General features: G+C 42.3%; 1 protein-coding gene across 1 annotated transcript in view; it reads left to right on the plus strand.

The window, feature by feature from the left end:
* SERPINB5 (serpin family B member 5) overlaps positions 1–20,352 on the plus strand; it is a 50,246-nt gene extending 29,894 nt beyond the window's left edge. Inside the window, exons 4-7 of the mRNA XM_082259936.1 lie at positions 3,951–4,068; positions 4,778–4,920; positions 13,530–13,697; positions 19,741–20,352. Coding sequence (XP_082116062.1) covers positions 3,951–4,068; positions 4,778–4,920; positions 13,530–13,697; positions 19,741–20,136 — 825 coding nt within the window. The 3' untranslated portion in view covers positions 20,137–20,352. The remainder of the gene's footprint in view (positions 1–3,950; positions 4,069–4,777; positions 4,921–13,529; positions 13,698–19,740) is intronic.
* Positions 20,353–23,623: the final 3,271 nt, after the last annotated feature.

Genomic DNA, 23,623 nt, shown 5'->3' on the forward strand with positions numbered 1-23,623 from the left:
CTCTCCCCTCTCTCACCCCCACCCTCTGTCTCCCCCATTATCCTCTCTCTGTCTCACCCACTCTCTTTATCCTTCACCCCCCTCTCACACCCCCTATCTCTCTCTTACATCCTCTACGTCACCCTCTCTTTCACCTCTCTCTCTTGCACCCCTCCTCTCTCTCACACCTTCCCTCACCTTCCTCTCTCTCACCCCCTCTTTTTCTCTCTCACCTCCACTCTGTCCCCACATCTTTCTTTTTCTCTCTCTCCCCTATTTCTCTCCCTTTCTCTCTCTCGTACCCCGTTTCTCACCCCCTTCCTCTCCCCTCACCTCCCCCCTCCTCTCTTTCTCCTTTATTCATCCCTCTTCTACTTTTCCATCTCTCTCTTTCACTCCTATTCCTATCTCTCCTTCTTCTTCTTGCTCTCCCTCCTCCCACTTCTGCTCCTCTCCCTTCACCTCCTCTTCCTCTAGAATGTCTAGCTTCTCCACTGCTCCCACAGTACACAGAACATGGAAAAGCAATTATTTTAATACATCTAAACTGCTAAATATATTTTCTCATCAGCGGTATATAGCAGTCTTGTGATTTCTTTCAGTGCCTGGTTAAAACTTGTAAGAGGAGTTTTCATTCTCCTCTGACTGTCCACTGAGGCTGCAGGACACCTGACCCTCTGTCTGGACAGTGCTGATTAGCCCTGTGCTGATCACATGCACCCTTCAAAAAAGAAAAAAAGAAGCAAAAAAAACTCTCTAACAATACACAACAAACTGAGCATGTCCAGAATGCCTCCAAGGCTCTCTACTATCAGCAGATGTATTGGGGACTAGGTAAGGAGGGGCCTTTTGACAAATGTGGAGGATTAACCCAGTATAACAAGCATGATTACTAATGGTACTGTTGGTAAATTAGCGTGTATATGTTTAGTAACACGTTAAGAGCAGTACATGTGACTTCCTAATTAACTCTGTTGACTAGCTAATGCAAATAGTCAAATGCAAATAGTCAAATGCAAATCAGAAGAATGGCAACTGCAGTTCAAATGCACCTGTCAATAAATTCTGAAAGATCTCAGAAGCTTCTCAAAATAATGTCAAAATGCTTCCATCAGCAACAATTTTTTTAACTTTTGCCATTGAAGAAACATGTACAACAACATTTTTGTTTTTTTTGTTTGAGTTTGTATACAGTTTACCACTTGCCTACTGGGCACTTTCACCCCCTTCCTGCCCTGGCCAATTTTCAGCTTTCAGCGCTGTCACACTTTGAATGACAATTACACAGACATGCAACACCTTAACCATATGAAATGTTTCCTGATGAGGAGGTACTGATGGGCACTAATTAGCAGCACTGATGAGCACTGATTGGCAGCACTGGTGGTCACTGATTGGCAGCACTGGTGTGCACTGTTGGGACTGCACTGATAATCAGTTATCAATTATCAGTGTAGAAGTGGAGATGTCCCTTTCACCCAAGCCGGTTATCAGCTCTCCTCTCCTCTCCTCTCCTCTCCTCACATTGTCGTGGCTTGTGTTTACACCGTGATCAGCTGTGATTGGACACAGCTGATCACGTGGTACAGAGCCGCTGATTGGCTCTTTACCCCCAATCTGTGACCAGAGGACACAACGATCACGAAGTACACCGCCCACACGTCACGCATCACAGCGGTGGCGATCACAGGAGGACATTAAATGATGCCCTCCCAGAACTGGCTGGCTGCTCTGTAGCCATCATTCGGCTATAGCCTGGTCGTCAAGTGGTTAAAGTGTATGTATAGCAAAAACTGCTGTTGTTTTGGATAGAGCAGGGAAAAGTTAAAACTTTTTCTGCTGCCAATATCCCACTGGGGAGATTTCCCTTTGCCTCCTGTTTTAGAGACACATAAGAAAGTTAAGGGAAATATGTACAGAGTGAGGGACATTCTCCTATTAAACAGTTGTCCCCTGAACAGGTGTTCTCACTGGAAAATATACCCTCACCTTTAGTTCTGGTGACAACGCCAACATTTACCACCGCTTTATATTTAAGTGACAATGGTCACTACAAAAATTACTGAGGGTGAATCTGCTAAACTGGGGCACAGGAAAAAATAAACACTTAGGCCCCTTTCACACAATCTGGTCCATCGGAGGACACCGTTTATCTCAGCGGGGGATTGATCAGCCGATCCTCCGCTGAGCAGGCGGATGGCAGCTCTGTCTCTGCGCTGTGTACGGAGACACAGCTGTCAGGTCCCCGCTGTTCTCTATGGGGGAATCGGATTGGGAACGGACCTTCTGTCCGTTCTCATCTGATCCCATCCGATCCGCTGGACGGATGGAAAATAGGGTTTCCATCCGTCCAGATTTGACAGATCGGATAAGATGTCAGTGGACATGTCTCCGCTGACATCCGATGCCCCATAGAGATGCATAGGGGGACGTTTCAGATCCGCCAAAAAAACTGAGAGGGGGATCTGAACGGTCCGCCTGTGTGAAAGGGGCCTTACAAAGGTGTGTAATCCATCCCTACTCTAGCTAAAGTAAAAATAAAAAATAAATAAAAAGCTTTGACCATTGTCACTGAAATATGAAGTGGTGGTATAACTTGGCATTTTCAACAGAACTAGAGGTGAGGGTAAATGTTCCAATGAGAACACCTGTACATCCACTTTAAGGCATCTTGCACACAGGAGTAAAAAACGCCATGTTTTTTTTTATCGATCTGCATATAGATGCATTGCGTATTGATTAGTAATAGAGCGATGAGTACAGAGCCGTAAAACAAGAATAGAACATTTTACATTTGATTGCAGTAATTTAGGTGCATATGCGTGTTTGTATACTCATGTATATTGCAATACTCAAAGAAGAAGAATTTTATGCTTTTATACACATATACTCTTTACACAAGGTCTTTACAGAACATTCAGGATATTTTTGTCAATAAAAGTATAAAAGTGGATAAATATATCCACTACCTGCGCGTGCTTGACAAATTATCTTAACTGTGCTCTGAGATATTTTTGTCGACAAGAACCTTCCACCTAGTGGCAACAGAGACACATACAGTAACCAGAGCCCAGGAGAGACCTAAAGAAGCTGAGATATCAATTCAGCTAAGCTGACTGCAGCTTAGCGCCACTAAATTTAGAGAGACACCCCTGGTTAGGGCAGGGTGGCTACCTGCATATTCATAAATTATGGTAGAGATTCCCTCATTTTATTTGTGCTGTGAATTTCAAGGGTCTAGCTTAGAGTAGGCATACTTTATGCAGGCTACATGGGGTTTAGTTGGAGTAGAAGGTTATTAGGAAATAAGATAAACATCAGATTTGCAAACAGTTCAATCAACAAGACAAAACAATTTAATTCTATGTGTTGAGTTAATGTAAGTGTCTTAGATGCTACAAATCCCTTAAAGAGGTTGTAAACCCATTAACATTTTTTTTTTTCAACCTGAAAGAGAAACACATAATGAGCTAGTATGCATCGCATACTATCTCATTATGAAATACTTACCTTAGAACGAGCCCCCGCCGTGCCGCCCACTTACCTCTATGACGGGCGACATGTTAAGTCCCCGTCTTCCTGGATCGCTGCATCCGGCCATCTGATTGGCCGGAGCTGCGGTGACGTGGCTCCCACACACGCGCGCGGGAGCTGACGGTCACGGCACGGGGCTCTGAAGGAACGGCACCAGCGGCCGTTCCTTCAGAGCGCATGCACCAGTGATGTCACTGGCTGCATGTAAGGTAAATATCTCCTAAAGGGTACATGTTTAGGAGATATTTAGAGTACCTATAGATAAGTCTTATCATAGGCTTACCTATAGGTAAAAGTTGCAGAGGAGGGTTTACTTCCTCTTTAAAAGTTTACTGAAAATATTTCTATACATTGATACATTCCTATAGTGTTGTGTTTTTTAAATCCAGGACTTACAAATACCATAATGCAGTATTCTCATTTAAAATTATCCCTAGGAGTTCATAAAATCAACCAAGAAGCCCTATCCATCAGAACTGGAATCAGTTGACATTAAAAGTCGAGTAGAAGAGGCTCGAAACCAGATAAACACATCAGTAAAAGACCTCACCGATGGTAAGTAGGTGAACTTACAAATGTTAATAAGGGTAGGTGCATTATAGGAGTCCTAGAACTTACAAATGTTAGTTTCAAGGATTTGATCCATTTAATCTGGCTATACTGGTTTCTGCTTCTAATCCTATTTTGTTTGAGGCTGCAGTGTGATGTCACTCACACTCCTGTGAGGTGGTAGCAAGGGCATGGCTTAATGGCTCTGTGTGTATCTATGGATGCACACAGTCTGGCTCGGAAGTGTGCATGCACAGATTCATCCTTAGCACCCGGTATGCTAAGGAGGCACCCGCAGGAGAAAAGAGCAGAGAGCGCCAGCAGGTGACTGCCAGATTGGGGGTAAGGGACATTTTTGTGCTATACTTTTGCACAGTTTAGGTAAGCATTCCCTTGAAGTCCCTCTGCAGGCAATAACTTACTTATTATTTACTTATATATTACTTACTTATGCAATACATTCAATATCAACTTTCATGCTGTTAGGACAATAAAAATGGCGAATGCTTGATTATTATAGCTAACACTTTGCTTTATTAAATAAAAATAGGGTTGTTGGTTTCTATTTTTGCTTTAGTCTCTAAACAAGCAAAGGAGATAAAAAAAACTTCAAGGGAATGCAGAAAGACTAAAGTTTATTATTTTCTGTAATACACACATAAATGTTAAGCAACTACTCAGCATAATAACAATCTTTTTATGCTTAATTTTGCAGGTAACATGGAGACGGTTTTGGATGAGGGTTCACTCAATGAGAATACCAATATGGTTTTGCTTGGAGCTGCATATTTCAAAGGATGCTGGTTGTATAAATTCAATGAATCTGAAACCAAAGAGGCCGATTTTCATATTAACAAGGTATGAGCTTCCTTTGTACAGGATATAGAGACTTGGGAAATAGGCAATATTAAGATTAAAGTGTAACTAAAAGCAATTAAAAAAAATGTATAGATAGATAGATAGATAGATAGATAGATAGATAGATAGATAGATAGATAGATAGATAGATAGATAGATAGATAGATAGATAGATAGATAGATAGATAGATAGATAGATAGATAAATAGAGTAAGGGAGGGTTATAACCCCTGTCAGGCTTTTTTTTTTAATCATCTCCTCCATTGGGGAGATTTCCATTAATTTCCTGTCCTATAACTAAAACAGGAAATGAGGGAAAATATATCCAAAGTGAGGGAATGCTGATGTACCACTAAGGTCACCAGAACTAGTGTCCCCATTGGAAGATTTTATTACTGGTGTCAACCAAATTTGGGATTTTATTTTATGGGCTTTCACTTTCAATGATAACGGTTAACAGGAAAAATAGAGAGTGAATCTACCTAACAGGGCACAGACAAGAATAAAAACTGACAGGTATTCTTATCCCTCTCCACACTATACAAATCAAAAAATAAAATAATGTTTTGGCTTTAATTACACTTTACCAGTGTCACTAGAGGTGCAGATAATGTAGCTGTCAATTGAAAGCAGTATGAAACCTAAAACAAACATTTATTGTATTGCAGTTCATCAATTCTTAGATGTGATGGCTGTATTATTTTTATTTTTTAGGCTTTTCTTCTATTTTCAACTGGTGATCCAGCCAGCAAATCTGTTGTTTTTCAAAAGCACAAGCTCTCCAGCAGAATGTATGTTTACATGGGTGAGACAAACCACCTAACACTGACAGGGGGCGATTAAATCGATCAGCTTTTATTTATTTATGCAAACCTTTATCCCAAAAGGGAAAAATAACTGTATGTTGTTACTGCATATAAAGTATAATCTGGAGTTTGGCTTCAATTTATAAGTGTAAATCTTCTTATACATTTAACACTCCCCTCCCTCTCAGACTGACAAATGCTGCTACCCACTGTTCTGCCTGTGCTCATTAGCAATGAATAAGCACATGGTGTGAAACGCGTTTGCTGCTATCCTGTTTGTCTTGCACATGTCGATGTTGGACTTTTTGATTTGAAGAAATAAAACTCAAGTTTCTACTTTCCTGAGACTGGAAGTGCCACTTTCTTTCTACATGCATATGGACTTCTTAGGTTGCGGACCTTGGTGAGCACCCAGTCTTGCAGGACTACTACAGTTTACTTGGGAATCCTACAGGCCCAGCTGTCAGCACTTTGAGCGGTGATTTGTTTCTTTGCTTCTTTGGATGTCAGCGGATGACACCGCTGACATCTGATTTTGCGTCCTTTCCATTTTTTAAACGGAAGAAAAATAGGGTTCTGTTCCAAAAAACGGAACAGAACTGAAAGGACGCAAATCGGATGTCAGCGGATGGTCATCCGCTGACATCCGCAATCCCATTGACATGCGCAAACGGATGGGGTGATATATGGATATACAGAACGCTCGTGTGAAAGAGGCCTAAGGCTTTTTTTTTTCATCAGCAATAATTAAATAAGCAGACAGAAGTTTTTTGCAAAGTAAATGCATAATGTACTAGTATGCATCACATACCATAGTGAATGTATGCTACTGAAAGCTGTCAGATGTTGTAGACATGCAACAGAAGATGGTAAAAGATTACGAGGTGGTCAGAGACTGCAAACATTCTTACATAGTTACATAGTTACATAGTTAGTAAGGTTGAAAAAAGACATCAGTCCATCCAGTTCAACCTATGCATCCAGTTCAACCTATGAATGCGTGTGTGTGTTTGCTTTTAATCGTACATTGTATACCCCTGTATGTTGTGGTCTTTAAGGTGTCCATCTACTAGTTTTTTGAAACTATCGATGCTCCCTGCTGATACGACTGCTTGTGGAAGAGAATTCCACATCCTTACTGCTCTTACAGTGAAGAACCCCTTACGCACTTTAAGGTTAAACCGCCTTTCCTCTAGTTTTAGTGAGTGGCCACGTGTCTTATTGTACCTCCTTTCTCTGAATAGTTTGTTCCTTATGCTCGGGTCACCAGTACAGTATTTGTACATTGATATCATATCCCCCCTCAATCGTCTTTTCTCCAGAGAGAAAAGGTTCAGTGCTTGTAGTCTTTCCTCATAGCTGATGTCCTCCATTCCCCTAATTATTTTTGTTGCCCTTCTCTGGACTTTCTCCAGTTCCAGCACATCCTTCCTGAGGACCGGTGCCCAGAACTGGACAGCATACTCCAGATGTGGCCGGACCAGAGTCTTGTAGAGTGGGAGAATAATCTCTTTATTTCTGGAGTGAATCCCCTTTTTTATACATCCCAGTATTCTGTTGGCTTTGCTTGCGGCGGCTTGGCATTGCATGCCACTGCCAAGCTTGTTGTCTACCAGTACCCCCAAGTCCTTTTCCATCCTAGACTCACCCAGAGGTTCCCCCCCTAGTGAGTAGCTTGCTTTCTGGTTTCTGGCACCCAGGTGCATTACTTTACATTTTTCAACATTAAACCTCATCTGCCATGTAGTTGCCCACCCCGTTATTTTGTTCAGGTCTGCTTGCAAGGTTTCCACATCCTGCATAGAAGATATTGGCATGCCTAATTTAATCCTAATTCTATAGGAGTTGTTGGAGAATAGAGACATACTTCATAGGTTGGACACATTACATGAGATTGCTAGAGATCACTGCTAATACAGTCCCCTTACAAATCAATGGTCCATCATTTGTAGCCCCTACAGCGCCCTTAAAAATGACTTGAGATTTCATCCAATTAAAAAAAAAAAAATTAAATAAATTAAATAAAAAACAATAAAAAGAGAAAAAAGGATGGTGTTCAAAGAAAAAAGTCAAATGGCGTAAAAGAAAAGAACTATAGAATGCAATCTAGCAGCTCCCCCTGCTGTCAATGACAGCCAGTGAGGAGGGACTGGTGGGCACACAGAGCGGAGCTCAGAAAAGAACATACCCGAGTGCCCCTCTCGGGTGTGCCCGCTTGCTATGGTGGCACTTGTGCAAGCTCGTTCCTGAGTAAACGGGGGGGGAGGAACCAGGAGCTCCAGGGGGACCAGAGAAGAGGAGGATCAGGCTGCTCTGTGCAATACCCTTGCACAGAGCAGGTAAGTATGACCTGTTTGTTTTTCCTAATTGGAGCCTTTAGTATACTTTACATAAGTAAGACAGATTACTGTCAGTAGGGGACCTGAAGGTGGCATGTAGTTCCCAGGGCACAGGCTGAGTACCAGAAATTCCCAGCATCTGCACCAGAAGGTTATATTACTAGTCGCAGAACTCTTTTTCTTCCACAAGATGGCAGTAACAAGTATGTTTTATTTAGCTTGTGACTGACCTTAGGCTGCCACAAAGCAGTATCAATCTTCCCATGGCACACTTTCCTGGATAAGGCTTTAGGAGTAACGGGTGCTACAGCAACAACCAGCTGGGACTGGAGACATCACAGATCAAATGCATGTATTCATCAGCACACCAGGATTCGTCAAATATGTCCAAAGTCTTTTATTAAAGAATGATTACATCGCAGAAGACATAGTGGGGTTTATTTACAAAAGCTGGAGAGTGCAAAAGCAGGCTCATTTCTGTGTAGAAACCAATCAGCTTCCAGGTTTTATTGCCAAAGCTTAATTGAATGAGGTGAGGTTAGATGCTCATTGACTTCCATGCACACCTGCACCAGATTCTGAGTGAATCAATTTTAGTAAATCTTCCCCAGTGCAACATTTTGGAGCTGGGCAGGACCCCTTCAGAAGTCACATGCTTGGCGAAGGGGTCCGACGCGGCTCCGAAATGTTGCACTATGTCTTCTTTGATTGATAATTCTTTAATAAAAGACTTTGGACATATATCCGTGTTGGGTTGGCAATTATGTGCATTTGACCTTAGGCTGTGGCACTCTGGGAAATGCAGTCTGGAGGAGGATCTTAACCACAGCCTGCACTGGGAAACCAACTGTAATACCCAGTTAGACCTGAGAGCAGGAGGGTCTGATGAAAAGTAAAAGCCCAGAAAGGAGTGGGGCAGTTGGGAAGAGCGCCAATCGGAGAGAGGATGGGAGAAGAAGTGCCGTGCCGAGCTGTGTTGTGCTAAGTTTCGCTAGACGCTGCTGTATACTGAACCAGGTAGCTGAGTCCACTGCACTATCTGTTGTTCCAATGCCTACTATGTTATGCCAATCCATGACCCAGGCAACCATCACCCAGACTTGCTGGGAAACCAAGGGAGTCAAACACCAAGGTGCTCGCCATCTCGACTGCCATCTACGATGGTCATCTGCAAAAAGGTGACCCCCCTCCATTCATCTAACCAACTGCAACAAGAGGATTAGAGAGAGAGAGAGTAGGGAGTAAGTCATAAACCCGAAGTTAAGCTGAACTTTTGTTAATGTTGTTATTCTTCAGTGGCAATAAACTGCAGAAATAAAGCCTGCACCCACTGTTGTGCTGGCTGTTCATATTGTTGTTAGACTGGGCCCCACACAATCAAGTTACCTTTTCTGCTCTCCAGAGTGCTGCAACTGTGCACACCCTACCATCTAAGTCGGGGGATCAGCAACCCCATCGATCACAAGCTACCTGTCGATCACTGACAGGTGATGGGTAGCTTGCGAACACGTCCCAGTCCTGACCCAGTCTTCTCTTCAGCACTCCAGAGCGGAGCAGGCGCATGCTTACCTAATCATAGGATGCAGAGGAGGTACTGAGGGCCTCCGGAATTGCTTGGGAGGGTTCAGGGTCTTCTCGGAACACACCTGAGTGGTTGCTCTTCTGTGGTCATCCCCATCAGCCCTTCTCCCCGATCCAAGGGGCTTGTGGGTGATAGGTGCGAAGATAAGAGAAGATTCCTGGAAGGTATCAGCGGCAGGACATGTATATTTACAACTGCACCTTCCCTGCGCCGATCTGCATTAAAAGCAACTTCTATGCCCTCTTTACACCCAGCCCTCTTGACACCCAGCCCTCCTGACACCCAGCCCTCTTGATACAAAGCCCTCTTGATGCCCAGCCCTCCTGCTGACACCCAGCCATCTTGACACCCAGACCTCCTGACACCCAGCCATCCTGCTGACACCCAGCTCTCCTGACACCCAGCCCTCCTGACATCCAGCTATCCTGACACCCAGCCATCCTGCTGACATCTAGCCCTCCTGACACCCAGCCATCCTGCTGACACCCAGCCCTCCAGAACATACCCTTCTGTCCCCCAGCACCATGCCCTTTTGACACCCCAGCTGTACTGTTCTCTATATACTGTACCCTCCTTAACTTCCAGTACAGTGCTCTCCTGACCTCCTGCATCGTGCCCTCGGATCCCCCAGTACTGTGCCCTCCTGACCTCAGTCCTACATCCTACTGACCTCAGCCCTACATCCTACTGACCTCTGTACAATGAACTATATGCTACTAAACTCTGTACACTGACCTACATCCTACTGACCCCTGTACACTGCCCTAGTTCTTACTGACCTCTGTACACTGCCCTACCTACTACTGACGTCTGTACGTTGCCCTACCTTCTACTGACATCTGTAATCTGCCATATCTACTACTGACCTCTGTACACTGTCCTACATACTATTGACCTCTGTACACAGTCCTATCTACTAACCTCTGTACACTGTCCTTCCTACTACTGTTCTCTGTACACTGTCCTACCTAGTAACCTCTGTACACTGTCCTACCTACTAACCTCTGTATACTGTCCTACATACCACTGACCTCTGTATACTGCCATACCTACTAACCTCTGTACACTGTCCTACCTACTACTGACCTTTGTAAACTACCTTACATACTACTGACCTCTGTACACTGCCCTACATCCTACTGACACTTGTACACTGCCCTACATCCTACTGACCTTTGTACGCTGCCCTACATACTACTGACCTCTGTACTCTGCTCTACATACTACTGACCTCTGCACGCTGCCCTACATACTACTGACCTCTGTACACTGCCCTACATCCTAAGGACCTCTGTACACTGCCCCACATACTACTGACCTCTGTACACTGCCCTATATACTACTGACCTCTGTATACTGCCCTACATCCTACTGACTTCCGTACAACTCAGTCTAAAGACATACCCCTTATTTCCCTGTGCCTGATGTTTTCAAAGGGCCCCAACGTAGCCAGTGTTCACACTAAAGACTATATTCAGATTACTTTATCCTGAGGGCAGATCTGTGTTCAACTTTAAACTTTATCTCTTAGGCCTAAACCTAGCCCCTTTGTTTGAGAACACTCACACCATGGCTGAATGCCAGGGCCCACCCGCAGATGCGACCCTGGTAGTCCTGTCACTGTGTGTATTAATTATTGTGTTCATGATGGTTTAATTTAACGTGCCAATATATTCTGTGATACCTTTATGATTTTAACCTGCCAATACAGTCTGTTATTCTTTTATAGAGTCGAGAGTCTAATTCGTGTGTACCTGCGAGATTTACAGAAAGGTATACTGGTGGTGTCAGTGAGGTTGAAGCCTCACACAGGGCTGGGCAGAAGCAGAGGAACAAAATCTACAAGTAGCTCCTGCTTGGGTAGCGCTACATATCCAACACTTCGAATGGGTGAGATCCTGGTAATTCTGAGAATCCCAAATCTCATGAGAAGACACTCCAACACTGTACCTGAGAAACTTTTCATGAGATTTGTGTTCTTTAACATTGCCAAATCTCCCTGAAAGACCAATGATGTGTACAGTATCTCACAAAAGTGAGTACAACCCTCACATTTTTGTAAATATTTTATTATATATTTTCATGTGACAACAATGAAGAAATTACACTTTGCTACAATGTAAAGTAGTGAGTGTACAGTGTAAATTTGCTGTCCCCTCAAAATAACTCAACACACAGCCATTAATGTCTAAACCGCTGGCAACAAAAGTGAGTACACCCCTAAGTGAGAATGTCCAAATTGGGCCCATAGTCTCAATATTTTGTGTCCCTACCATCACTTTCCAGCACTACCTTAACCCTCTCGGGCATGGAGTTCACCAGAGCTTCACAGGTTGCCACTGGAGTTCTCTTCAACTCCTCCATGACTACATCATGGAACTGTCGGATGTTAGAGACCTTGTGCTCCTCCAGCTTCCCTTTGAGGATGCCCCACAGATGCTCAATAGGGTTTAGGTCTGGAGACATGCTTGGCCAGTCCATCAGCTTCTTTAGCAAGGCAGTGGTCATCTTGGAGGTGTGTTTGGGGTCGTTATCATGTTGGAATACTGCACTGCGGCCCAGTCTCTGAAGGGAGGGGATCATGCTCTGCTTTAGTATGTCACAGTAAAAATCCAACACAGACAAAGCCGCTCAGGAGAGATGATGAGCCAGGTGCGAGTCGGATCCGCAGTCCAAGTAGTAATCGAAAAACAAGAGATGATGACCGCACTCAGGTATAGATAAAAGCATTGAAGTGTTTTATTCTTCACCACGGGTAACAAACATGACAAGTGCATCAAAGGACAGGTATACAGGTTGACACGTTTCACGATACTGTTGATTGCTTACTCATAACCATAACACCAATACCGGTAAACTGACACTGGGAGACATAATGGCAATTTAAATAAAACACTTCCTGAAAAATGTCCACACAAATGTTAATAAAATTTCCACAACAGATGTGCAAGCATTTGCACACCTGGAGCTATAGGTGAAAGGTCCTACTCACAATGTTCAGAGGCAGCCCCCAACTAGCTCCCCTGCAAAAATTTCCTCTCCAGCCCAGCTTGTACAGTTCAGTTTCCTTCAGGCCCTCAGCCATAACACATGCTAAAGCCTAGCAGAAGTTGCTCCTCTGTATCACACACACAGGCTGCCTCCCAGGGGGAGACCCCAAGAAAGGGAGCTCTGACCCTCCCAAACATTTATCTTTTCTCCAACCACATCTTCTGGGCCTGCCTCCGAGGGATTGGCTAAAGTCAGATAAATATTTATAATCCAGTGACTGATCTTCCTACACTATTTTGGGAACATTCTTCCAGAGGCAGGAAGAAGCAGTCAGCTACAAGGTTTCTACAAGAAAATTTCAACTCAGTTGATTACAGCAAAGCTATACACTAAATTTGGCCAGCTCAGTGCAGGGGCACTAAAAACATATTTAATGCTTAAAACTACCCAGTTCATATGACCAGTGACACCTGGAAGTATTCTAAATTGGCTGACAGTCAAGAATTTCGGCACTCAAACTGGATTGAAGATATAGTTGTATTGAATGATGCAACCATTCGAAAATATGCTTTATTTTTACAACCCATCCCGGAGACTATATGGAAAAATATTCATACTTTAAGATAATGGCATTTGGAATAAATATTCCAATATAATTTATATAAAATACATGAATGTTGTGTATTAGGTACAGTACATGACATCTAAAGGAATTATTTCACTTTGGCTTCTCTTTAACTTGCTAATTAAGAATTTTTAGGTCAGTACCTATTTTGGTACGTAATATGCTTGTTTGGTAGAATAAAAGTCATATTTTACAAAAATAAAAGCAGATTAAACAGTATAAAATTATATATGTTCTAACATAGGTCAAACTCTTTTTTTTTTTAGACTGAGACTAAGCCTGTACAAATGATGCAGCTAGAAGCAAGACTTGGTGTTCGATCCTTGAAGGAGTTAAATTTGACAATCCTGGAAATTCCGTTTGCAGGGAAGCAAATGACTATGCTTATATTACTGCCAAAAACAACTGAAGATGAAAATACTGGACTAGAGAAGGTATTAATATTATCACTGGCTTATTCAATTTGATTGATTTAGATATCTGACCAGATTACCTAGGTTATATGCATGTAAGCAACAGACTGCTTACTGTAAAATTTAGGGGGGGGCATAGATAAGAGATGTGTTTGTATTTTTTTTTCACATATCCTGCTTTAAGCCTAGATATTGCCTATGTCATACAAATACTTTATAGATATGTCTAACAGTCTTTCACTCAGCTTAGAAAATATTAAAAGCTCTGAGACTGTCAATTATGTTGAAGTGAATCTGTGGTCAGGCTATGGACATTTAAGTATTTTTCATATACATAACAAGCAGTAAATGAGCTTTGAAATGAAATGATCCCTTTCTTACCTCTGTAGCTGCAAGCATGGTAGAGGAATTCATCCCCAAATTTCACAGCAGAAGCACTGAAGTCCTTCAAGTTCTCCTACCAGCAGCTCAGCTAATTCTGCCCTCCTGGCAGTGAGTTGACAGCCCTCCAACCTTTTAATTTCTAACGTAAACATATAGCATATGCACTTGAAATGAGGGGGGCAAAGTAAACTAAGCTATGGAGAGAATAGAGAATGACTGTAATTACTTCAGTACTTCTCCAATCAACTTGAGAATACACTTCTCCACAGTGTCTTCAGCTACTAAAATCAACAAAAGCTTGTTGGGAATATGTAAATATTTAAATGTCCATAGTCTAGTCACATATTCACATTATTCTATAAGGGCTCTTGCACATGGTTGTATCTGGCCATATAGTGTTATATATGGTAAATTTACCTACCTGGGAGCCCACTGGTGCTGCTTACTGGCAACTAGAGATTGGCTGAACACTGACTCCCCCCCCCCCCCCCTGGTTCGGTTTGCGCCAGAACTCTCGAACATGGTGAAAATTTTGGAGCCGAATAACAAACCCCATTGAAGTCTACAAGACCCGAACTGGAAAAATGTATTTTGAGGGCTTAGATTTAGGTGTTAATTGTGCCCATTAAACCTATACCAAAAAATGTCTTCATGGTAAAATGAACACCCACAAAGCCAGGCAGCCTAGACAGTCCATTCCACATCCCAAAAAAACTTAATCGGTAACATCAGCATCGGGGGTTTGATAGCTGCTGCTATCTGCGTCAGACAGAAGCGCTCTTTTACCTGTCACAAAACCTCCAGGAGCACTGAATGCTCGTTGGAAAGCATGCTGGATGCAGAGCAGCCCAGCAGCTCAAATGCATACTGGGCAAGTTTTGGCCAGTGGTCTATTCACATGACCCAGTGGATCGTCAACTAGAAAGCTCTCCATGCCTGTTTTTGCCCCTAGATAATCTCCCACCATATGATGCAGATGCTGCCGATGGGATGCAGAGGCTGACAGCTCTGGGTGCCGAGGACTAAAAATTTTTTGAAATGCATCACTGAGGTGGCCCCCTTCTCCACCGCTCCTCTCTTGACCAACAAAAGTCTCAAAACTAGCTTTTCCATGAGACTGTAAACTGCTCTTTAAGGTGTCCTCAAGATATTTCATCCTCTGTTCCCTCTGTGGGGACGGAATGGGTTCCAAGACTTAACAGTGGTTAAGTATGTCTGCCAACCAATAGTGATGCCACAAATTTTCGGGTCCTTTCGCAGGCTTTGAAAAATGAAGGAGGCCTTGCACCGCAATTTTGCAAAGGCATAAGAAGCAAAATCCTCAGGGTCATTGAGTATTACAGTATCTGCCTCCTCACAGCCATATACTACTCCCAGAGGTTCTGGGGATGGATAAGCATTCTCTTAAGGTTTGACGTATGTCTTCTTCTGCTTCAATACCTCCAAACCTGCCAAATCCTCCTCCCTCTCCTCTTGTATGTTCTGTGGTGTTGCAAGAATGGTGACTGCATGAAGCGGGCCTTGAGAGGAAAGGAAGTCCTTCTCTTCCTCCCGCTGTTCTGCCTCAAGTGCCCTGTCCATAATGCCACTCAGAGTCTGCTACAGCAGGAACACAACAGGTATTGTGTCACTAATGCATGCATTGTCACGTCTCACTATCCTTGTTGCCTCCTCAAATGGTGACAGTAGAGTGCATGCAGCCTTAATCAGCAGCCATTGGCGTGGGGAAAAAATCCTGAGCTGGCCTGAACCTGTCTTTGCGCCATACTTACACAGGTACTTGTTGATAGCCCTCTGCTGCATGTGAAGTTGCTGCAGCATTGCCAAGGTTGAATTGCACCTGGTAGGCATGCCACCTTTACAGGCAGGTGGAATTCCCAGTGAAATTTCAGCCAACCAAGCACTGACTGTGTATGACCGCCTGAAATGGCTACAGACTCTTCTGGCCTATTTTAGCAGATCTTCAAACCTTATTTAAGAAACGCTGCACCACAAAATTGAGGACATGTACACAGCATTTACATGGCACATGTGTACATGGCACATGTGTCAACTTTCCCTGTCAAAGGGCGGACAGGAGGTTAGTGCCATTATCACACACCACAATTCCTGGCTCAAGCTGGAGTGGCGTAAACCACCTGTGGGCCTGCCCCTGCAGAGCTGAAAGAATCTCTTCTTGGTGTGGCTCCTGTCCCCTAGACAGACTAGCTGAAGCACTGCATGGCATCTTTTAGCCTGACTCATTGAATAGCCCTTTAAACGCTTAGGGAGTACTGGTTGTTCATAGAACAATTCAGCACAGGAGGGCATTGAGGAGGAGGGGTGGAGCTGACAAATCTCGCATTATCACCACCAACTTCATACAGATGTGGCAGCAAAACAAGCTGCAGCACTGAGCCCTGTACTGCATCTTCCCAATTTGCAAGCAGAGTTAACCAGTGTGCTGTAAACTAAATATGTCATCCATGACCATGCTTGCCAGACCACATATCAGCAGTAGCGTGGACCTTGCTGTTGACTGCCTTGCCCTACGATGCCACAACATTGCCTTCCATGCGATGGTACAGAGCTGGAATGGCCTTACGTGAAAAGAAATAGTGACTGGGAACCTACCATTGTGGTACAGTACATTTTGCAAATTCATGGAAGGGGACAGAATCCACCAGGCAGGAGATGTAAAGCCAGCAGCTTTGACCAGCTGAAATTTAGATGCTGGGAATGTGGGTGGCAGTGACTGTATTTTTTTTTTTCGCTGCAGCAGCTGGGGCAGAGACATTTTCTTGCTATACTACACAGCTTGTGGTATGCTGCTGGCAGATGTGCTGCAAGGACCTGTGACACCCTTCTCTATACCATCATCCCTGTCAGTGGAGGCTGCTGAGAGGTCATGAGATATAGCGGGAGTAGACCTGAAAGGTGAGGAGGAGTGAGGAGGAGCAGAATTATGTCCCTTTTGTCTGGCTTTCAGGTGCTCTTGCCAACAGGCTAAGTGGTGGGAGGGTAAATGCCTTGTCAAACATGTGGTAACCAAATGGCTGGTGTTTTTGCCACGCTTGATCTGCTTGAGGCAAAGTTTGCAAATTGCAACAGTGCGATCGGCTGCACATGTACTAAAAAAGGCCCAGACAGCTGAGCTGTGGGAAGTGGGCCGGGAGATAACAGCTCCTTAATGTGATTGAATTAGGTGGTTGCTCTCTACTCTTCCATGATGGCTGCCTCGTTGGGGTTGGGGTTGGGGCTCACCCTCACTTTCCTCCTCTACTCTATCCAGCACCCAAGTCACATCAGTGACCTCATAGTTATAATCCCCTCCGTTTTCATCATTACTGGAGCCAACTTAGCAATACACTGTGGCTGGGGGGATCATGACTGCCAATTTGTTGTTTACCAGTGTTCTCCCCTCTCTGTAGGCTCATGTTCCTACCTTCCTCAATCTCAGAACCAACATCAGAATCAAGTAATGCCTGTGCATTTTCAAGGGGCAAGTGGCTGACACTGTGATCAAATAATTTAGCTGGCTTCTCCATACATGAGGCTGGGGCTATGGCAGGAGTAGCTGTGGACAAGGAAGCAGAATAAGCTGGTCTGGCAGCTGTGGTGAACTGCTCACTAGTCTCTGCTTGAGTGATAGAGGATGAGGAGGGTGAGGATGGTTTAGTAAGCCAGTCCACCACCTCCTCTGCATGATGTGGCTGGGTAGCACAGGTAACATCACTAAATTGAGGAAATGATGCCCTATCTAATGACAGACCACGTCCACCATTGTCTCCTTTTTAGCCTCACAAACATGATTGTGGGGGAGGGGGGCTTATTACCAAAATACACAGACACACTCCATTGACACACTTCAATATACTGCAGTAAAAGTGCACTAACGCACTTCAATATACTGACGTAAAAGTGCACTAATGCAGTTCAATATACTGCAGTAAAAGTGCAGTAACGCACTTCAATATACTGACGTAAAAGTGCACTAATGCAGTTCAATATACTGCAGTAAAAGTGCAGTAACGCACTTCAATATACTGGCGTAAAAGTGCACTAATGCATTTCAATATACTGCAGTAAAAGTGCACTAACGCACTTCAATATAATGCAGTAAAAGTGCCCTGAAGCACTTCAATATGCTGCAGTAAATGTGCACTAACACACTTCAATATACTGCAGTAAAATTCACCCAACACTATGTGTAACATTCCTCCACTCATCTTAGAAAATAAAAAAGGCTCTGAGACTGTCAATTATGTTGAAGTGAATCTGTGGTAAGGCTATGGACATTTAAGTATTTTTCATATACATAATAAGCAGCAAATGAGCTCTGACCTCTGTGGCTGCAAGCATGGTGGAGGAATTCATCCCCAAATTTCACAGCAGAAGCGCTAAAGTCCTTCACGTTCTTCTACCAGCAGCTCAGCTAATTCTGCCCTCCCAGCAGTAAATTGGCAGCCTTCAAACCTTCTAATTTTGAATGTAAACATATAGCAGATGCACTGGAAAGGAGGGGGCAAAGTAAAGATAACTTGGAAGAGAATAGAGAATAACTGTAATTACTTCAGTGCTTCTCCTATCAACTTGAGGATATGCTTCTCTACAGTGTTTGTAGCTACAGAAATCAATAGAAACTTGTTGGGAATATGTAAATATTTAAATCTCCATAGTCTGGTGACATATTCACATTAATCTTTAAGGGCTCTTGCACACGACTGCATCTGGCCATACAGTGTTATACAGTATATGGTGAATTTACCTACCAGGGTGCAAATAGAGTCAATGGCTGTACGCTTTTTATGCGTATATACTCAGGTATCTGCGTAAATGCATTTATATAAAGGCATACAGCTGTGGAATAAATAAGGGTTCTGGGCCTTTTTGTGTTATATGCAAACTGTAACTGCATGCAGCTACAGTGTGTGCCTTGTGGAAGCAGTCACTGGCTTCTAAGGCTGCTTGGCATAGTGAGATGACATGTGTAATGGCACATTGAATGTCATGTGCATTCGAAGGTTATTATAGCATGCTGTTAAATTCAGTTAGAAGTTGTGGCACATGAAAGTAATACTTGATATCCACTTTGATTTATAGTGTGCATATATTGTTATTATAATTACTATTCCATCACACCCATATTTGCCCTCACCCATGTACTGCAGCTCTCTAGCCCACACCCATCTCCCTTTGTAGGCACGTGTTCCAGCATTGGCTCCACATTGTTCCAGAACAGTTTCTTCACAACAGTTTACCATGCCCTTGGCACTGTTCACCGGGGGACACATTGTGTGACATTGGGGTTCATTTACTAAACATGGAGAGTGCAAAATCTAACATAGAAACCAATCAGCTTCTAACTTCAGCTTGTTCAATTAGGCTTTGACAAAAAAAAGAAAAACTAGAAGCTGATTGGTTTCTATGCAGAGCTGCACCAGATTTTGCACTCTCCAGTTTTAGTAAATCAACCCCATAGTGACAATGCACGAGCAGGACAGTTGTCACCACATAACAGGAATTGTCTAAACAAGAAATTTCATAGCAGGATTTTAGGGGAACATCTACGCTACCAATCTTGATGACTTTTATAGATTTGGAGAAATTATATATTTAATTGAAATTAATATAAAATTATATATTAAAAAAATGTTTTATATGATTTAACACTACCATATTTCTTAACTTGCTATTTTAGCTGGAAAAGGAACTCACGTATGAGAACTATGCCAACTGGACCAATCCCAGCATGATGGCCAACAGCAAAGTAAAGTTGTCTTTGCCTAAATTCAAGATTGAAAGCTGTTATAACCTGAAAGACACACTGAATAGCCTGGGGATTAAGAATGCTTTCAATGATGAGGCGGCTGATTTTTCTGGCATGTCAGAGAGTAAAGGATTATCAGTATCCCAGGCAATATGCAAAGCAGCAATCGAAATAAATGAGGATGGCATTGAAACCCCAGATGTGACAAAAGAGAGATACCTAATGCCCAAAACAGAATGCATCGCCAACAGTCCTTTCATTTTTATTGTAAAACACAACAAAACTCAAAGTATCCTTCTTTGTGGCAGGTATTGTGGCCCTAGCTAGGGTTGCACATCCTCTTAAAGTGTTACTAAACCCACAACAGTAAAATCAGTTTATATATGCAATAAAGCATCGACCTAATGGGTTACTCCTCTGCATTGTGTAAAAAGGCTATTTGATCCTGCCTTCCCTGATCCTCCCCTTCTTCCACTGTCCCCAATCCATCTCCTGATAGTATGGTCAGTTTGGTGTCTATTGCTAGAGAGTTTTTTTTTTTTTTTTCTTGAGAGGGTGCATGTAATCAGCACATGGCCAATCAGCAGTGTCCAGACAGAAAGTTAGGGGTCATGCAGCCTTACAGGACAGTCAGAATAGAATGAAAACTCCTCCTACCCAGACACTGATAGAAGTCACAAGACTGCTCTTTACTGCTGATATGAAAAGGTATTTTTACTAAAATAATTGCTTTTACATGTTCTGTGGGAGACCATATAGTAAATGCAGGGTCCTGTGTTTAGTAACACTTTAAGTTCATTCTATCCAACGGTTTCTTTAAAGCAGAAATCTACCAAATTTATTTTCCCATTATAGATGTAGTGGGGCTACATAATCCACTGTGTCTTTGAAACTTTGTAAGACCTAGGAGGGAAGATACCCTGCTACACAACTCTGGTAGGCCATACTTGGCCTTTCAGCTGAGAATGCAGTGCTGTTTCCTAGGATGAAGGGTTGAAGACCTAGCAATTCATTTTGTGTGGTGCTTTGCTTTAATGTATTACCTTCTAATTACTAACCTGTGGTTTTACTAAAGCCACAAAAAAACATTTTATATACAATATTAAAATTGTAATTTTTGGAAAAAAAAGTTTTTGGAAAAAAATAAAAAAATAAAATTGTAAATTAGTGCAGAAGTAATTCTTCTATAACCATAAACCCAAAGAAATTGACATGACTATGTTTGGGTTTATATGATAAAAAGTTTTGTAATTTAACTTGGTATTTTTAAATAAATTGGCATATATAAGCATGTGTGTCCATTTTTAATGGTATTTAAAGATGATAAATGTGGTTTAAAATTAATAAGTACAATTCAACGGAAAAACAAAATTAACCTTCTGAGAGATCTTGTTATAAATATGCATGCTGGGATGCCTATGCATTTTTATGGCTACTGAATAAAGTGGAAAGGATCATGAAGACACCAGCTTTATGGTAAAACAGTGACAACTTGCTAAAATAAATCCAGAATGGCTATCACTATTTCCTCCAAGTTTGGTCATTGCTTGAAGACATCTTCTTATCTGGATCATGACCTAAATTGGCTGATCTGTTTAATCAGAGGGTGGTCACCTTATGTCTGATTGCCAACCTTGCTTTGACTTGCTTTGCTGTATTTTTTGATGTTATGGAGCAATTTTGTAGGAGCCAATTCAATACACGTAAATGGATGGACTTTCCAATGAAATACTCATTAATACAGCAGAAACTGAAGATTCCAACCAGAGGCTGTGACGAGATGGGGCAGCTGCTTAGTAAGTATCCCTGATAACACTGTTTTAAGTAAACTTATGTAGCCCTCTTTTGGATTCCACCAAATAGGATATTGCACTAATCCTGTAGGTAAATAAGAGAATGAGTACTTTTGCTAAGTGGAAGAAAATATATGATAAAAAAGTTGGCAGTGCTTCCACCCCAGACAGGGCCTCTGTAAACAATAATTGACAGAAGAAGAACTACTGCACTCAGCATATAACAGTATATAAGATGCACACCAGTATGGAAATAAAACAAGCTTTATATAATAAAAGATTAATAATAGTACATACATTCAAGTTACAAACAGGTATTATCAGCAAAGGCCCTACAGGAATCTTGGTGGAATTAGGCGCATATACCCGGGTAGTCAAGGCTTATGTTCAGATGGAATGTGGCAGAATGATTATGATGTAGCTTCTATTTTGGTGTCAGAGAGCTAAAGACAAGATCAACGATAAAGAGGAGATCTCCCAGCCACTGTACAACTAGCCTTGGATGCAGCTTATCATCATCAGAAACTGTAGTGTGGCACTGGAACTCACAATCCATACATCTACTCTGCATCTTAGTTCCTAGTAGCTTCTAGTCTGTCATGCAAATGGACTTCTACCAAGTGGCTGTAGGATGCCTAACCAGTCTCTAGCCTATGCTGACTAATGAACCTGAGTAAAAACTATCAATATAATCCCTATCAGAATGGACAGGTTTAACTAAAATATTAAAAGTTGCATAAAAACTCAATTGCAATAAACATGTTCACCAACTAACATGCAACAAAATGACCACCACACATGCACATAGACTTTATCTTACTTGTAAGATAGCAACAAGGGGGCAGACATACTTCTGCCTTTATATTTAACACATATTATACACACAGAAGCTATGGGCTGCAGTAGCAAACTATTAAACATAGGAGCACTTGCCTAATACCTCCTGCTTCTGGTCTGGTTTCAGCTGCAGTTCTTCCATGTGGACATGTGGTATCAAAAACCTCTCTCTCTCTCTCTTCACCTCCTCCTTCTGGGGGTTTAATCCAACAACCCAGAGATGGGAAGTGATAAACATAATTCTGTGATAAGCAGCAAAATCATTCACAAGTACAGACAGTAGAGGCAGCAGATGCTTACACATGTGTTATGGTCAGCGTGGCATTTATTCTGTAAGACACAAATTAAAGTGTATCTATACCCAAACCTCTTTTTTTATGTTTTGGATAGAATGGGGAAAGGATAAAATCCCTGTCCGGGGTCCAGTTAGAGAGATTTTTCCCTAACTTTCTGGTCTAAGGACAGCATTTTACAAGATAGCAATGGGGAAGCAGACAGCTGTAAAACGTTTACAGATGTTCTAGTGTCCCCCTGCTTAACCTAACAGGAAGTGAAGGTATCTCTCCAACAGAGCCTCAAACTACAGTAACTGGAGTTCTAATCTTTCCATCCTAAAAACATTTTTTTTTGCTTTAGATACACTTAAAGGTACAAAAGTCTAAAGATAGCAGAGATAGAGGGGTCCATTCCACATACAGAGATCGACTTGTAATGTAGAGGGTCCAACAATTAGCAGTGTGAAAGCAGTGTATTAAAGAGAACAAATATGAACATCTGTTTTCAGGAATATTAATGCCTGTAAGTAGAGATCGTATTGTACAACAAATATCATACTATGACCTTTATTAAAATGATTGTGTTGTATATACCTTTTAAATGTGCTGGTTCTAGTCAAACACCCTTTTTTTAAGATCTTCATGGTATGAACTTTCATAATATACCATGCTGTTTTGAAACAATACATTTTTGCCAAAACTACAGCACTGTGATATACAGTATATGCTATAAGCTAAATGAACTTCTTGCAAGACCTAAGCTTAGTTAAACACCAGGTAGCCATTTGTTATTGGGATTTGCATCTTTGGGACCTTAACCAATTGTGTCTTTTTGACCTTCTCCCTCACAACCACATTAGGTGTTCTATAGCCATATTACAGAATTTTAATAAAAGAAGATCATTATAA

The sequence above is a fragment of the Pelophylax lessonae genome (assembly GCF_965119305.1).
Source record: "Pelophylax lessonae genome assembly, chromosome: 5".
In the NCBI taxonomy this organism is placed as follows: domain Eukaryota; kingdom Metazoa; phylum Chordata; class Amphibia; order Anura; family Ranidae; genus Pelophylax; species Pelophylax lessonae.